This window comes from Bos javanicus, chromosome 3 (genome assembly GCF_032452875.1).
Source record: "Bos javanicus breed banteng chromosome 3, ARS-OSU_banteng_1.0, whole genome shotgun sequence".
NCBI lineage: Eukaryota > Metazoa > Chordata > Mammalia > Artiodactyla > Bovidae > Bos > Bos javanicus.
In genome coordinates this window covers 51,288,595-51,305,109 of record NC_083870.1, presented here as the reverse complement: position 1 = coordinate 51,305,109, position 16,515 = coordinate 51,288,595, and the positions used below count along the sequence as shown (strand labels likewise).

At 49.8% G+C, this 16,515-nt stretch overlaps 1 protein-coding gene across 3 annotated transcripts; it reads right to left on the bottom strand.

Annotated features, from left to right (window-relative positions):
• Positions 1-3,216: 3,216 nt before the first annotated feature.
• GFI1 (growth factor independent 1 transcriptional repressor) lies at positions 3,217-16,177 on the bottom strand. Of its 3 annotated transcripts, none has more exons than XM_061411200.1 (7): positions 13,444-16,176; positions 13,086-13,296; positions 12,582-12,764; positions 10,257-10,738; positions 9,997-10,134; positions 8,810-8,975; positions 3,217-6,399 (listed from the first exon to the last, which is right to left on the bottom strand). In XM_061411200.1, exons 2-7 carry the CDS (start codon positions 13,198-13,200, stop codon positions 6,221-6,223), a joined length of 1,263 nt encoding a protein of 420 aa, XP_061267184.1. In that variant the 5' UTR covers positions 13,201-13,296; positions 13,444-16,176; the 3' UTR covers positions 3,217-6,220. The 3 variants fall into 3 exon arrangements, with proteins under 3 accessions (XP_061267184.1, XP_061267183.1, XP_061267185.1); XM_061411199.1 differs by having other exon boundaries at positions 15,652-16,175; XM_061411201.1 differs by lacking the exon at positions 9,997-10,134 and having other exon boundaries at positions 15,652-16,177.
• Between the last annotated feature and the right edge of the window lie 338 nt (positions 16,178-16,515).

Below are 16,515 nucleotides of genomic sequence, written 5' to 3'. Positions count from 1 at the left end.
ATTTTGCTCCAATACACCAGCAGCAGTTAGAAAGTACAATTTTAAAAAAGAAGTATGAAAGCAGTGAACCAAAGAAAGACAGAAAATTATGCCCCAAATTATAAAGGGTTATTGAAAGACATAAAAGAAAACTTTAAAAACAAGCAATATACTATATTTATGGATGGGAAGCATCAAGATCGAAATGGTTTCAGTTCTTCCCAATTAAATAGTAACTGCAGTATAAATAAAAATTCCAGGGACTTCCCTGGTGGCCCAGTGGCTAAGACTCTGAGCTCCCAGTGCAGGGGCCCAGGTTCGATCCCTGGTCAGGGAGCTAGATCCCACATGCTACAACTAAGACCCAGAGCAGCCAAATTAAAAAAAAAAAAAAAAATTCCAATTAAGTTTTTCACAAGCAAGAGCAAAGAACCAAGGGTAGCCAAGATATCCCTTAAGAGGATGAAATAGATGAAAGGAAAACCTTCCTTCCTAACTACTAAGAGTTTATTACAACTTTAATTGAGACACGATGGCTTTGGCTTGCTGCTGCTAAGTCACTTCAGTCGTGTCCGACTCTGCAACCCCATAGACGGCAGCCCACCAGGCTCCCTCGTCCCTGGGATTCTCCAGGCAAGAACACTGAAGTGGGTTGCCATTTCCTTCTCCAATGCATGAAAGTGAAAAATGAAAGTAAAGTTGCTCAGTCGTGTCCGACTCTTAGCCACCTCATGGACTGCGGCCTACCAGGCTCCTCCGTCCATGGGATTTTCCAGACAGAGATAGACAAAATGACCAATGGAACAGATCAGGGAACAGATCAGGGAGCTCTGATCTGAGCCCAGATCAGGAGCAGAACTATACAGAAAGAGAAATTTGACATTTGATGGCAAAACATCAATACATATGATGGTATTACAATCAGAGGGGAAAGGATGTAATCTGCAATAAATAATGTTGGAGCAATTGGTTATCCATGTAGGAAAAAAGTGTTTAAGTTAGATTTTATTTCATATCATACACATATAAGTGGGTTAAAAAGCTAATATTATAACTAAGCATTTTAACATTTTTAGAAGAAAATATAGGGAATAAGCTTATGATCACCAATTAGGGAAGGATTTAATTAAGACATAAAAAGCATAAGCCAATAAGGAAAAGACAAATACATTTAAAAACATAAACACAAAGACAAAAACAAACAAATTCTCTCTTCAACCAAAATGAATGCAAGTTACAGTCTGGGAGACATGTGCAACATATTTAACAAAATAGTGAGTACCTAGAACACATAAAAATTAGTTGATAAAAAAGAAGCAGCCCAATAAAAAAAAAAAATGGACAAAGTACATTAACAGGCATTTCACAGAAAAGGAAACCTGTGAGGCCAAAAAACTTATGAAAAGATTCTCAACCTCACTCAGTTCAGTTCAGTTCAGTCGCTCAGTCATGTCTGACTCTTTGCGACCCCATGAATTGCAGCACGCCAGGCGAGAAATCAGGAAATGCAAATTACATTAACATTTCACATCCACCCAATTGGCAAACATTTTTAAAGTCTGAAAATACCAAGTGTTAGTAAAATGTGGAGCAACAGGAATTCTCTCATACTATTGATGGGAACGTAAATTGGGAGAACCGACATATCCAGCATTTCCATTCCCAGGAACATAATCTGAAGACTCCCTTTCACAAGGACATATGTAAAAGGCTGCTTGCATCAGAATTGTTTGTGATAGGGGAAAACTGGAAATAACCAAAACTGTCTCAACAGGAGAATACCTAACTAATCACCTAATAATACCTAATTATTCATACAATGAATCCTATATGCAGCAGTTAAAATAACTGAACAAAACTGCATGTATCAACATGGATAAATCTCAAAAAAGAAAGTACTAAGGGGAAAAAAAGCAAGACGCAGGATATATACACTATGACACCATTTATAATAAGTTAAAATATACCTAACAGTATCACATGTTCTTCATGGGACTCTGTATAAGTAAAGGTATACAAATATTCATGGTGATGATATTGTACCAATTCTGGTATAGTGGATGCCTCTGATGAGACAGGAAAGGGACTGGGGTTAGGTAAAAACATATTCTAGAAGTTACTGAACCATATCTGTAATATTTTATTTTAAAATAAAATAGGAAATAAATATGGCAGAACAATGGGTACACTGATGTTTATTGTATTAGTCTCTTTAATTTCCCATGCGATTGAAATGTTTTATTTAAAGTGAATAACTTTGAAATAAAACTTCAGAAAAGACTTTATCTTAATGAATGATAAAATTCCTAATAAATGATTTCAATAAAACTTAACCATAAAATGTCAAAATTCTCATTGTTAAACATAAATATTTCTATTTTAAGCAAATACATGTCCATATTATCAATCAATAAATAAAAGCGCTATGTAGACATCAACTGATCACAGGATAAAAAAATACATAAATATACACACACGTGGGTAGGCTGGAAATGAGCACTAAAAAATTAACAAACTTGTAAGTGAGAAGAGTTTGGGATGATATTCCTTTTTAAAAAAAACTCAATGAATGAAATGTTGAATTAATATATTACATATGTAACTGAGAAATTTTTACTTTAGAAATAATATAGCAGGAGAGATTTAAATAGTGCTCTAGAAATGCACAGACAAAGAAATCACGTAATTTTTGGCCTTACTCTGAATTCATTTCTTTCTGTTAAATGATCAGGTTAAACAAACAGGCACACGACAAAATGAACAGGTCAAATCACTATCGACACTTACACCGAAAAAAAAAAATCACTATCCACACCCAGTTTTCAAGGGCAATGGCAGTTAAGAACCCACCCAGAGTGATACTTTGCTCTTCCTTTAATTAAGGTGGGGCTTTGAAAACTCAATTGTTCCATCTGTTTCAAATCAATCAGATGAAATTCACCTTTTACATGGCCTGAATCCTGATAGCTCAGCACACCTGATAGGTAATTTAATCATCTCTGGTGTAGATGAACGCAAACTCAAATTAGCTCCTGAAAGAGTTGGTCTTCTCTGAGATAGCTGTGCTTTTCCACTTTTATGCAAGAGCTGAGCTTCACCAACTGGCTAGCTGGAGGTGTTATTAAAAATTTAGTGAAAGAAACAAAGGTGTGCTCTGGTGTCTCTGGTTACCCTTTCTACTGTTACTCCCGCGGACAAAAGGCAGAGGGCCTGCTTCATGAATAATGTGACATGGAATATTCACAATCTATTTTTAATGGAGTCAAGTAATAACATTAAGAGAGATATTCGCAATCTTCAAATTTCACACAGTAACAGGCACAGTAATTTGTTTTGATTCTGAAGTGAGGATATCAAGATATGTTTTTCCCCCCAATATGCATACTATTAACATCAAAATTAAATTTCACATTTATTGCATATAGGTTATAAAAATGGATCAAAGTTCTAAAAGTCATAATGGGAGCGCAGGACAGAGCAGTTAACTAGATTTCAATCAGTTCTACTTACCCCACAATGTAGCTTCTTTACTTTTCAAACCAAGTTAGAAATTAGCAACCGGTGTGCACGGTGAATCCTGTGAGAAGATCATTCTGTGATCTTTATTCACTGGGAACCTTGTTTCCCAGGACACTAGAAAGAGGTTCCTAGATGCTGTAGCTGTTCACCCAACAGTTCTGGAAAATTATCTTAAACGGCCTTCGAGTGTACATGTTTCAGTTTTGAATGAGAGTAAACTGACATGAAAAGATACAGTCTTAAAAACCAAGTGAGGATAGCGGAGCACTGAGATTTGGAGAGACCAGAGAAAAGCATGGTCAAAGCCCCCCTTACTCTCCAACCCAGAGAGAGTCCTACCTGTTCTATCTGCTTCTTTGGCCCTCAAGCGGTTTCTCTTCCCTTTCTGCTGGAGAGAGCAGAGCAGCCAGGATGAAGCAGGAGTTTATTTCCTCTGCGTATTCACTTACCAGCTCAGCAAATATTGATTGATCTCCTACTATGCACCAGGCACTGTTCTGGGAGTTGAAGATTCAGCACTGACCAAATATACAAAGCTCCACAGGACATTGTGTTCACTGCTGAATCCCCAACACCTAGAAGAGTGCCAGGCACATACCAATATGGGTGAAATGGATTTGAACAGAAATGGACAATCTGCTGACAGTCACCATGGGCTGTGCACTGCCTTGACCAAGTATTAGAAAGAGTACAGGTAGTTGGGATTTAGGCCAGAAGTTTATTCTGGGTTCATTCTTTTCAAGGACTGATCTATGCCAGAAATTCCCACAGGTGGGACAGAGCCAGAAATAACCTAGATCCCAATTTTACTGCCTCTCATCAGTCTTCAGATTTATAACTTGTTTTAGGTGAGGTAGCTAATCAATCTCAGATACTTCTTTCCCTCCAATCTCCAGAGAAGTAGTCAGGTTTGGACTGTGATGACAGAATCATATCTTCATTATTATGGTGAATGAAATCTGTATCTGGAAGGTCAAACGATTTGTCCAAGTCACCTGGTATGCTGGTGACAGGGTCATGACTGACTCAATCTCTAGACCAAAGGTTTCTAATGTCTTTATTCATCAGGGAGCCTTCTGGCCTGTTTAAAAAAAAAAAAAAATCCTGAAACTCTCAGAATAAAGAGCCCATAAACATGTAGGGAAGAACCCCTGGAGAAGGCAATGGCAACCCACTCCAGTATTCTTGCCTGGAGAATCCCATGGACGGAGGAGCCTGGTGGGCTACAATCCATGGGGTTGCAAAGATGCAGACACAACTGAATGACTGAGCACATACATGTAGGATATCAGGGACTTGGCAAGGTAGAAGCTTACTGTTGTAACCCTAGCTTTCCTGTTAAGAAAGAAGGTGCTCAGGCACAGAATGAAACAAAGAAAAAAAAAAAAAAACACATGAAAACCAGAGCTATTGGATTTTGCTCTCTTTTGGATGTTGTCTTATCTGCTTTATATTTAACTCCAGTGTCCTTCAGTACCAACTCCCCATACAGACCAAATTCCTTGCCTAAATGAAAAGCAATATATAAGAGTCTTAATACTTTATTAACTTAAAACATCACTCTAATAAATACATATTAACAAACATAATACACTCCAGAAGATCTAAAAACATTTACATCAAAGTAAAAATATCACTTTTTTTCCCTCTGTGGTACACATGGAGGGTTCAAAAGAGTTGAAGACAGAGCCTTCATTCCCACATGCCTGCTAGCTTAGACATCTTAAAAATATCAGCTTAACAATAAAAAAACAATTTATACATGAATCTTTGAAGTATCTATTCAGCTATTTTTCGTTTATGTTTGATAAAATCCAAACGACCTGAAGGGAAGTTTCAAGATCCTGTTTTATCTTCTCAGAATTCCTTTGTGGGGAAGAACAGACCCAGCTACTTGGAGATGCAGGTCAGGGACAGAGACTGAGCCGCTACTCTCTGGCTCCCTAGTACCTAGCATAGTGCCTGATACCATGGTAACTGGTGGTCAGTAGACATTTGCTGAGTGAACAGATGACAGCCTTGCCCAAAGGCATTACTATGTGCTTCCACTCTTCTGAAGAAGCCTTCACAAGTCTCCTGGAGGGAGAACCTTGAATCTCTTCTCACCAAGCCCACTTTCCTTCTGCTTCTTTTTGGGCAGGCTCTACAGTGCATTTTTTGTCATTTTCAAAAGTATGAAATTCCCTTCCCAAATCAGTTTCTGAACCAATTTTCAAATGCAAGAAACAATTCCTCCAAGCTTTATAGGCAGCACCCAACAAAAAGGGGTCAACAAAGTCCCCAGAAGGAAAAAAATAACACTCATTCTTCATTCCAGATAAAAACATTAATATGTATCTATCTTGTGAGAGATGATTCCTCCTCTTCCACACAAGTATCTGGGGTTGGACAGGAAGAGAAGGGAAGAAACCCAAGGGGCTTTCTATCTGTGGAACAGGTCTGGGTATGGGAAGGACTATCAGGCCGAAGATTTTAGCCGATTTCTTCTCCACTTGGAGTCTTCAGGTGTAAAGAAGCCTATTTGGCGAGTCCTCTGCCCAGGGAGTCATTCGGTTCCCCCTCCACGCTGGACTTTGAAAAGGTAACTTATCTCCTCTGGCAGTTCCAGGGAGGAAAGGGAAAAGGTATCACCCCAGAGAGATCTGCGGAAGTGGCTGGTGGCAAGTGGGGAGGCTGCCCTCCGTAGTGTTGTATGACTGCACACGCGAATGAGGTGCGGTGTTCACTTGAGCCCATGCTGCGTCTCCCGGTGCCGCCTGAGGTCCACCTTCCTCTGGAAGCCTTTTCCACACAGGTCGCAGCCGAAGGGCTTGAAGCCTGTGTGCTTGCGGCTGTGGGTGATGAGGTTGGAGCTCTGGCTGAATGCCTTGCCACACACCTGGCACTTGTGGGGCTTCTCGCCTACAGGGATGGAAGGGAGAGGGGAAGCATGAGTCCATGATAAAGCTAGCGGGGACTCACAGTGACCCACAGGATCTTGGCAGCAGCTGGCTACACCACAGCCTAAGGCCTGTGAGCAGTCTGGAGGGTGATGTGTGTGGCAATGCAAGGCCAGGGAAGCCATAGGTGCACCAGGTGGAAGGGAGGCTTTCTGCATGGGGGTTCCCAGCCGGAGGCCTCAAACCGTTTCCTGCTAAACGGAAGCAGAGCACAGGCCACGTGCCCTCCCCAGAACTGCAGCTGAATCCGCCCTGGGAGGACACCCCCGACTTCAGAAGTAGAAAGCTCCCCACAGCAGATGTTCAGCACAAGGGCTGTAGGGGGGTGGGGGTGCTGTCTTTCAAACCATGTGACTCTGTTCTAATGGAGAGGAAGTTTTCAAATCTGAATTTCCAAGTCGGTGTTGGTCTGTGTGGACCAGTGAGGCTGCCTTCTTTCTTGCCCTTGGAGGACAACAGAATGCATCTGAAGGATGGGTATTTCTCGAAGTCTTATTTTTAAAAAATCCACACCTGGGTCACAAAGTATTTCTTAAGGCAGCTGATCCTTTTCTATCTTGATTTTACTTTTTTTTTTATGAGGGTAATCACAGGATTCTTTATATACCAACAGCTCTTTCACCATGGATTAATAAATAACAGAAAAGTGTTCCTTTTCCCCCCTAATCCATGTACAGTTTAACATTTGGAAAAGCAGTATGATGTTTTCAAATAGCCTCAGCATGGCATTATTGTCAGGTTTGGTCTTGGAAAAAATGCAAAATAGATGAAGTTTGTTTTTGAGGAACTCTCTGTTCCTCTTGCTATACCCCTTTCTATCTTTGTGCTTCAGATTTCCTTGATAAGGAACCACTCATCAAAACTTGTCCTATCCCTTTAGGGTCAAACAAATCTGAGAAACAAATTCTAGCTATAATGAAAACGTTTGATAAAGGCTTAATGTTTCACTCAATCAAGATCCTAGTTGCATTTTGGTAAATGTCTTGAATACCTTTACTCAAAAGGAATGAGTTGCATGGAAATTTCAGGCAAGAGAACACAATTAAAGTAGGATATTTTTTCTGGGTTTTCTGACGGAGGCATCTACACTCACTTCAGTTCAGTTGAGTCGCTCAGTCGTGTCCGACTCTTTGCAACGCCAGACATATTTAAAAACATCAATGGTGATTGTCTGGAACACACTGCAAATTAAGTCAGTATTCATATTCTGAAATAAAATTCTGGCTCTCATGTAAATATCTTGTTGATTATTAGAGAGAGTGGTCCTGGCATTAACACTGCCGCCTACACAAAACCAAAAATTTAGAATCCAGGACTGGAAGCCAGAGCATTCCACAGCCTGATGATTTACTTCCAGTCTGAACTTTGGTAAATCATTCCATCTCTCTGAGTTTCATGATGGTAAGAGCAGCTCCTTCTACTTTATGGGACAGGAGTAAGAATCAAAGGAAGAGAGAGATTTGAAAGCATTTGGTACGTTATGAAGCATTATAATAAGTAAAGAATCATCATTATTATGACAAACTTGCTTATATTTTAAAAAGGGCAATAAGTGAATAGAGGAGTTCTATATTCACCAATCCTTTTGACTTTGAAAACAGAATACAATAAACAGTGGTAGAAAGCATAGACACTTGAGAGCAGACAGTCCTGAATTTAAGTCGGATCTACCACTTGCTACCAATATGACTCTGAGAAAGTACCTAACCCTTCTGTGCCTCACTTTATGTTTGTTCTTCTCTAAAATGGGGATAAGGAATAGTCTTCACCTCCCTGAGTTGTTGTGAGCATAAAATGAGATACCGCATTTTAAAAGTGCTTAGATGAAAAAGCCTAGTAATATTTACCATTTTTTCCCTTGCTCAATCAGAATAAGTGGTCAGACTCCTAAAAATGCAGCCAAGAGGTCGCACGTAAGACCCTTCCCCCTGAAAAGGCTGGGTGGTAGCCCTGGAGAAAATCTTGATCTCTAGGTAAACATTTAGAGCAATGCTCTGAAAGGACCCGGAGCTTCATATTTCACCTAGAGCAGAAAGAAGTTGGAGCAGCTGCTAACGTAGAGGAAAATATTCTTTGCAAGGATAGAAAACTTGCAGCTGACCTGCTGAATGGTTCTTCAGATATAACCCCAAATCAAAGACTCTGTGGAGAACCATGTATGTAAATGAATCAGAGAGAATCTGCCTCCTCAGTTTTCTCTGCGTGGATTAACTCCTTCTGGGAGGTCCCACCTACCACCAATTCTCTTCAAGAATATCACAGAGGAGGTGAATTACCTTGGCCTCAGGGAGAAACACTTGGACCTCCCCCACCCTCCCCCTATTTCCCATCCCTCACCAGGTGTTTCCTACCAGCCAAAGGCCTTCGCTCACCAGTGTGGATGAAGGTGTGTTTCTTCATGTCTGACTTCTGATGGAACCTCTTGCCGCAGTACTGACAGGGGTAGGGCCGGGTGTCTGAGTGGATGAGCAGATGTGTGGACAGCGTAGATGACCTCTTGAAGCTCTTGCCACAGATCTTACAGTCAAAGCTCCGTTCCTGCAGAAAGACGTGGCATTCCTATTGCAATCGTCTAGGCTGCCATTCTCCTCACCACCAACTGACCCTGAAATCCCCCAAACCAGGACTGTCCCCTCCTTCAGACTCTCCATCCACACAGGGTGCTCCATTATCCTCTCTCCTCCCAGTTTATTTCCAGCCTCCACCCTTCCCGCTCTTATCCTCTACCCCTTTAACATTTTTTCGACCCAAACACTTTTCAGCCACAACCTTCCACACCCCTTGGCAAAACTGTATCCCCACCCTGCTTTTTTGACACCCATTTACAAACACTTCTCCACCCTCCTCAACAGGAGGCTTAGACCTCAATCTCTTGAGATGCTCCTCCCCCATCCCATCCCCACCCAGTGTGGGTGTTGAAGGAGACAGAATACTTTTGAGCAAATGAGTTTGTAAATAAGCATTCTGCTGCCATCGTTACTTGTGTTCTTATTTGGTTATCTACCCTCTCAGCTAAAGCATAATCTCTGTGAGGGTATCCTGTCAGGAAGCTGGTGTGTTATTGGATTCTCAAGGACCTAGTACCTGAAGTTGAGCAACAAATATTTACAAATGAATAAATGAAAGAATAGCGGGACAAACACTGGAGGCTCTAAATGAGCTGAGATTCCTCCTTTTCAACCCGCAGAGGTCAAGGCAGGTTAAGTATCAGCCATTTGGTGAAAAGAAAGAGGCCAAGAAACAGAGCTAACAAATTTGACATATCACCCGCAGGAGTGCATACAAGCCTTCCTCAGACCCAAAGTAATGATCAAGATCACTTTCCTGAGTCTCACAAACAATGTGACACCGAACTCCAGGGCTGCCTCGAGGCCGGCAACGCCCGACCTCTCTCTCCACGCCTACGTCTGAGCCAGGGGACGTGGCAGAGGGGACTGGGGGCAGTCGGGGTAAGTCCAAGGCGAAAGCTGCCAGGCGGAGGGCATCCGGTGTCGCACAGGAGATCCCCGAACGCGAAAACCTGAGCAGGGCGGCGCGCGGCCGTTCGCCCCGCGCTTACCTGCGAGTGCACGGCTTTGTGCTGCTCCAGGCTCACCGCGTGCCCGAAGGTCTTGCCGCAAATCTCGCACGCAAAGGGTCTTGTGCCGCTGTGGGACCTGCGCACGTGCACCTCGAGCCCGTGCGGTGTGGAGAACACCTGAGGCGGGTGGGGCCGGGGAGAGGGCCGCTGAGAGGGGCCGAGGGGCGCGGACGCCGGCTGGGCGCGGGCCGTGGGGCGCGGGCGCGGGGCCGGTCAAGCCAGGCGCGCGGGAGCCTCACCTTGCTGCACTTGATGCACTTGTAGGAGCCGCCGCCCAGCAGCAGGCGGGTGCACAGCAGCTCCGACTCCACCTTGACGCCTGTGCCTTTGTCGCCGTGCAGCCCGTGGCCGCGCTCCGGGTACAGTCCGCCGGTGGCCGGCCGCTCGTACAGTCCTGCCGCCGCGGGCCCGAAGTCGCCGAAGAGCCCCAGGCCCGCGCCGCCGGCAGTTCCGCCTCCTGCGCTGCCTCCCCCGGGCGCCCCGGCCCCCGCGCCGCCCGCAGCTCGCTCCGGGCCGTACAGCGCCGCGGGATGGCCTGGCTCCGGGGCGCGCTCGCAGAAGAGGCCTAGGCCGGCGCCGCGCTCCAGGGCCGCGCACGGCCGGTAGCTCTGCACCAGGTGCCGCAGATCGGAACCCGCCAGGCCGCTCCACGAGTACGGCTTGAAGGGCAGGGGGAAGGGCTGAGCTTCGTCCAGCGACGGGCACACCGACTTCTCCGAGGCTGTGGAGGCACAAGAGGGCGTCCGGTCAGGTCAACCGGTCGGTGTGTCTATGGAACTGCCAGGCACCCATCCCTGGGGCGCCGGGGCGCCGGCCCTTGCGCTGGGTGCCAGGGACGCCTCCAGGCTCAAACCCTGGCCGGGTCCCTTGGGGCCTCCGAGAACCACTGGAGGCGGCAAGGCAGCACACAGAAACTTAAAATGATATCGGGCGAGGACTTTCTGTGCCAGGACAGCCGAAGCGCACGACGTTAAGAGGGTCTTTTTAGACTGGACCGGCACATGTGGCGGCCGCGTAGAGAAGGGCGCGCCATGCTTTACAAACGTTTGGAGCAGAGCCGAGCTGTGCCGGACGAGAAAGCGGCCACTGTTTCGGACCTGGACGAGCCTGCGGGCAGAGGGCCCAGTGCCGGCGCTTTCCCGGCCCCTACGTGTTCCCACTCCGTCCTTTTTCTTTCCTGGGATCTATAATGAGGGAGGGAGACGAGGACCAATAAAATATGGCCCGACCTATCCGAGACATTTGTGTCTGGGGAAAAAAAAACAACGGGAAGGTGTAAGCACTCTCAACGTTATTAAATATCCAGTGTTGGCAGGTAGCGAAGAGGCAGCGGGAAGGGGGTTTGGGGCTTGATCTGTTTGCCAAAATACTCCCCGTTCCCATTCCTATCGTAGTTTGACAGGGGACAAAAAAGAAAACAAAACACGAATTTCTTAGAGAATAATTTAGAATTGAAGGTTTAGCCACCACCTGCAAGACGAACAACTTTCCGAATTAGCGGCCTTCTGCACCCCCACCCCTGCGAATTTTGTTAAAACCAGCTACCAATATACACTTTCCCCTCAGTACACACGGATTTACAGATCTGTTCACAAACACTGCAGTTCTGTGAACAGATCCAGCTCAGGCTAGTCACTTCAGTGAGAAGTGGCTTCTCACTTCGAGTTTCCGTCGGAGATTCCGGCGGCGCCCAGTCCTTGCGGGGCGGTGTCCAGCACAGCCAAGAAGGACTCTCCGGTGGCCTGTTCCCAGACGCCCTCGCTTAGCCAGATCCACACACTGAGTGTGGGATGGGGTTGGGGGTATCTTTTAAAACTGGTAAATGGAATCTGGAAATAACCGGTCCTTAGCAGAATCCCGGTCCTGCGCTCTCCATGCCCCTCCGCCGGAACCGGAGACTCGCCCCCACCCAACGCGCAAGTCACTCAGTTTGCGCGAAACTCGATTGCTGGCTGGAAATGAAACCAACAAGCACTGGTTCCCAAAGCCGGGCCAACCCGGCAGAACAAAAAATAAAATAGGCCCCCAATCTGCGCCTGCGAAGACCTAGCGAGGGACCGAGATTTTTGTCCGGCTTGGGGCCCCATCTCTGCCAGGCCCAAAGCCGCGGAAACGAGCTTAATTTTTCAAGACAACGACACATCTTTTTTCACTGACTGCCCAGGTCTCTGTTTGAGACTCGGGGAGGGGTCTGTATTCTGGAATCCTGGCTCTTTGTAAACAATCATCTCTCGTCAGAAAACGAAATGTCAACATTGCTACCTAAAGAAACGACTCATTTATTTTCTTTCGCCCACTAGCTCCGTGCCAATGAATGTTAGGGATGAACAGCCCAGGTCCCGTCGCCTGGGATCCAAGCAGCCGACCCCCGCGAGCAGGCTGACGCTGGCCTAGAGAAGCCAATGCCTCCACTCGGGAAGCAAGAACAAATCCCTCTTCTCGAAAAGATTCTCCGCAATCGATTTGGCACTTCTGTGCCCAAAGCCGCGCGGGTTCATTGCTCAGCGCGGGGTCCCTGTCCCCGCCTCCCTCCCCGGGCCCCAGAGCCCCCAACAGGTCCCTACCTGGAGACACAGAAGGCGACGGAGGCCTCCAAAAGTCTTCAAACTCCGAGCTCCGATCGCACACGCTGCCCTCACAGCTGCCAGGGGACGCGGAGGCTCTGTCGGGGGCTTCGGTCAGCTGAGACTCGGGGGACACACGGCCCCTGAGCTCCGCCTTCGCCCCGCCTGTGCTCGAGATGCCGTCTGCGGAGAAGAGGCCGGATAGGGGCTCAGGTTGGGTCTGGTTGGGCCCGATGGTTCTGAAGTGCGTCCCCCCAGATGGTGGCACCTGGGCTCTCTTAGCTCTCCCCAGACCTGGCCTGAACCCTCCTGGATCCAAGGGCGAGAGCAGGGAGGCCTTGGCAATCTAGGCGACGAGCCCGAAAGGAACCCAAACAGTGGGTAACAAGAAAAGGCAGCAAAGGGGGTTCAGAACTCTTCCCCCGGTTCCTAGGAGATGGCGTGGCGGGACGCAGAGTCTACGGCCCCGGGAGCAGTCCCTCCCGGCCCGCGCCCTCCCCGCACCTGCTCCGCCTGGCGCCAGTACATTCTCCAGGCGGAGGGAATAGTCAGGTCCCGGGGAGCGCGGCTGGTGGTAACTGTGAGCTTTTTTGCTCTTAACCAGGAACGAACGCGGCATGGTGGTCGGGCGCGCTCCCCGCTCCTCTCCAAGGGTCGCTGGAGCCGCCGTCAGCCCACCTTCACCCGAGTTCGTCAGCCCCAGCCAGGCGGAGACCTGCGAGAGGAGAACAGGGTGGAAACGCGCGGGTCAGCACGCTCCGGGGCCCCGGGACTGGGCAGCGGAGCAGAGAGAGCGTTCGGGCAGGGAGGAGGGAGGAAGGCCCCCGGGAGGAGGGGCTTGGCCCCGCTGCGCCACGCTCACCAGGTGGCACTCGGACAGGTGGCGCGAGCCCGCCGCTGCTGCCGCCGTAGCTCAACCCGTCTCCGGGCTCCGACTCAGGCCTCTTCCTTCTGCCCTGCCCACGCCCCTCGGCCCCTCCCCTTCCCTAGCAAAACTCATTGTGGTATCAAACTCTTGGAGAGCTGAAGTCCCCAGCGGGCCAGTTACCCCAACTCGACCACACACTGCCTATACGGATCTGCGAAAGGCGTAGACGCGCCAATCAATTTAGTGGGGCTGGGAGGGGAATGTGTAGACGGTAGCGAACTCGCTTGGGGCAAAGAGCCAAGCCTCCAAGAGCAGGCTCACAGACTGCAGTGAAAAGAGGTCTGGGGAGAAAGGGCTCCCGCTGGCTGAGAGGCGGGGTCGGGGGAACTGCAGCAGAAGGACTAGGGAGAAGCAAAGGCCGGAGAAAGAAGGCAGGAAGGTAGGGAAGCAGGTGGCAGAGGACCAAGCAAGGTCCCGGGGAAAACTCGCTTCCCGGTGATCTTGAACGCCCTGACTCGTGCCCCCACGCAGGGAAAAAGTTGCGACGCGGGTGCGCAGAGAAGAATCAGGTATCCGAGCAAGACATACTGGACCATGGACACCTAACAACGTCTCGGAAAAGCACTTGCCATTCTGCTCACCAGAAACCTCGCCTACGGAAAGTCCAGCCGGATTCGTGCGCGACGGCTGGGAAACGCACGATGTCCGGGAGTCCGAAGAAAACCCACCTTTTAGAGCACGCGGGGAGAGCGCAGGCTGCTCTGGCAGCAGCAGGAGAGCCGGGGTCCGGGCTCGCGGGCCTGGGAGGGAGTTAGTGCCCGCTACTCCGCTCTCATTAACCCCCACAATCAGTTCACCTAATCCCGGGGTCGAAACCTGAGCCCGGCGGGGAGGCGGGGCAGCGCCTACGGTTCTTGCCCCTGGCTCGCTACGGGGGCGGGGCTAGGAGGGCTAGGAGGTCCGGGGAAAACGAATGTGCCTTTCTCTCTCGGTGAAGGCGATGGGGGCCGGGTTCACGTGCGAGCTGTAGGCTCTTCGGGCATGGCAGCTCTCGGTTGTCTTGGTTAGTTCAGACACAAGGGCGCTGGGGATCCCCGGGCGGGACAAGGGTCATCCTTGGGCTTTGCCCGGTTTTTTCTGCCAGCCTAGGGGTCATGCGGCTCCCAGGGTCTAAAGTCAGCCGGTGGGCGCTCCGGAGTCAAGACGGATTCTCGCTCCACGCCCCCACCATGTCCCCTTCCCCGGAAGAAGGACAGGATAGGCTTGAGAGAAAAAGACCGCTGGGACGTGTAGCTGAGTCCCAAGGGATGTTTCCCGTGTCCTAAACGCCAGAAGGCCCCTAGGGGTGAGGGTGCCACCCGCCCGTGTCCGGGCCAGCCCCTACGATCGGGGATTTAGGAGGCTTCGGGGTGCTCGGCTGCCCTAGGGCGAACGACTGTCTGTTCAGTTTTCTCTGAGCCCCGGCATGAGCCGCTCCGTCGGCTGTCTACTTAAGACACCACAAAGCCAAAAATCAATTTCTTAAACGGCTATGAAACTCGGAGGAAAAGGAAAACGAGGGTGAAAATGTCCCGAGGGGCCCTGCTGCGGCTCGGTGCGGAGCGGGACGGGGGTGGGGCGGAGATGCAGGGATGAGCTGTCCCCACCGCCGCCGAGTCTGGACTGGCTGGAACAGCGCGGGATCAGGCAGGCACGCAAGCAACCTCCCGACTCGGGCCACAGCCGCACGCCTCTCTTTCAGCCTGGCAGGCTCCGTCCGTTCCCGGGAGGGTGGAGTGGGTAGAGCGGTAGTAGGACCAAGGGCTGATCGCGTGGGAAGGCGACCTCTCGCAGCAGCTGGCGGCCGAGGGGTGGGGCGGTCCCCTCGGCGCACGCGGGCCGGCCGAGACTCTTCGCAGCCAGGGCCTGGGATGGCGGGAGCTGGAGAGCTCAGCTGCCGCCGTCTCCCCACCAGATGTTTCCTTTCCTGTGGATCCCGCTCCCTCGCAGAACCAAACTGCCTGGCGTGGGTCCTCTGAGCCAGATCCCCAGCGCCTCCGTATGGGTCGCGCGGGGACCAAGAGGATACAGCTCTTTTGGCTCCCAAGCTGCGGCCGACCTCGTGTGGGAACCCGGTAGAGCCCTCCGGTCTTCCCCGCAGCGGCAGCGCCGTGCCAGTTCCCGCGTCCGCCCCCGCCAGGGAGAGAGGCGCAGCGGACCTACCTGAGGGGTCAGGGCGCGGGCACAGCGCTCCGAGAGTTTTCAAACTGAGTTGCTTTCGGGAGAGACCGCGCTGTCTCTCTTTCTCTCTTTTTTTAAATCTCCTTCCGAGCTCAGCCCCCAAAACCACAAGCTTCACTTCCTGAGCGTTAAGGAGTAGCTCGCTTAGCCTTGTCAGACCTGCCTCCCTCCCCTCCTCCAAGCCCCAGTCGGGCGGCAGGGCGCGCTCCTCCTTTGCGCAAGGGTGTATAGGAGGTGGACAAGGGGCCCGGCCTTCCTAGCGCCCTCCCCCGCGGCTCTCTCCGTGTTTTTTTTTTTTTTCCCTCTGTGGGAAGGCAGGAGATGGGGAGACCCAGAGGGCCCAAACACCCGGGCACTAGAAATGACTCGAAAGAAAAAGAACTATTCTTGGCTCCTGGGAGACTTCCGCAGCGAGAAGAAGTCACAGATTCAGGACACAGATTGACTGGAGCGCCGGGGCTGGTAGCGTCCAGCTCCGAGGAGGCTTCCCCGCCCATCTGGGCCGGGACACTCCCCCCCCCCCCGCCCCCAACCACCACACACACACACCCAACCCCGCCGCCTGCTTGGGCTACGCCGCCCCCGGGTCGGGGCCGTGAATCACCCGCCCGCGGTGCCGCCGGCCTGGAGCCCGGCGAGTGGCCGCGGCGTCCGCAGAGCGAAACCTGCCCCGCAGACCCGAAATAGCTTGTTGTGGAAACACTTCGGGATAAATACGCCCAACAAGGCTGAAAATACCTTGACACCCAATCCCAGAGGTTTGCTCATTTCCCTTCGGATTTAGGTAATGGTTAAATTTGGAAGAGGTGGGCGAGCGCCGAGCCCCCGGCCTAAAGGGTGCAGGCG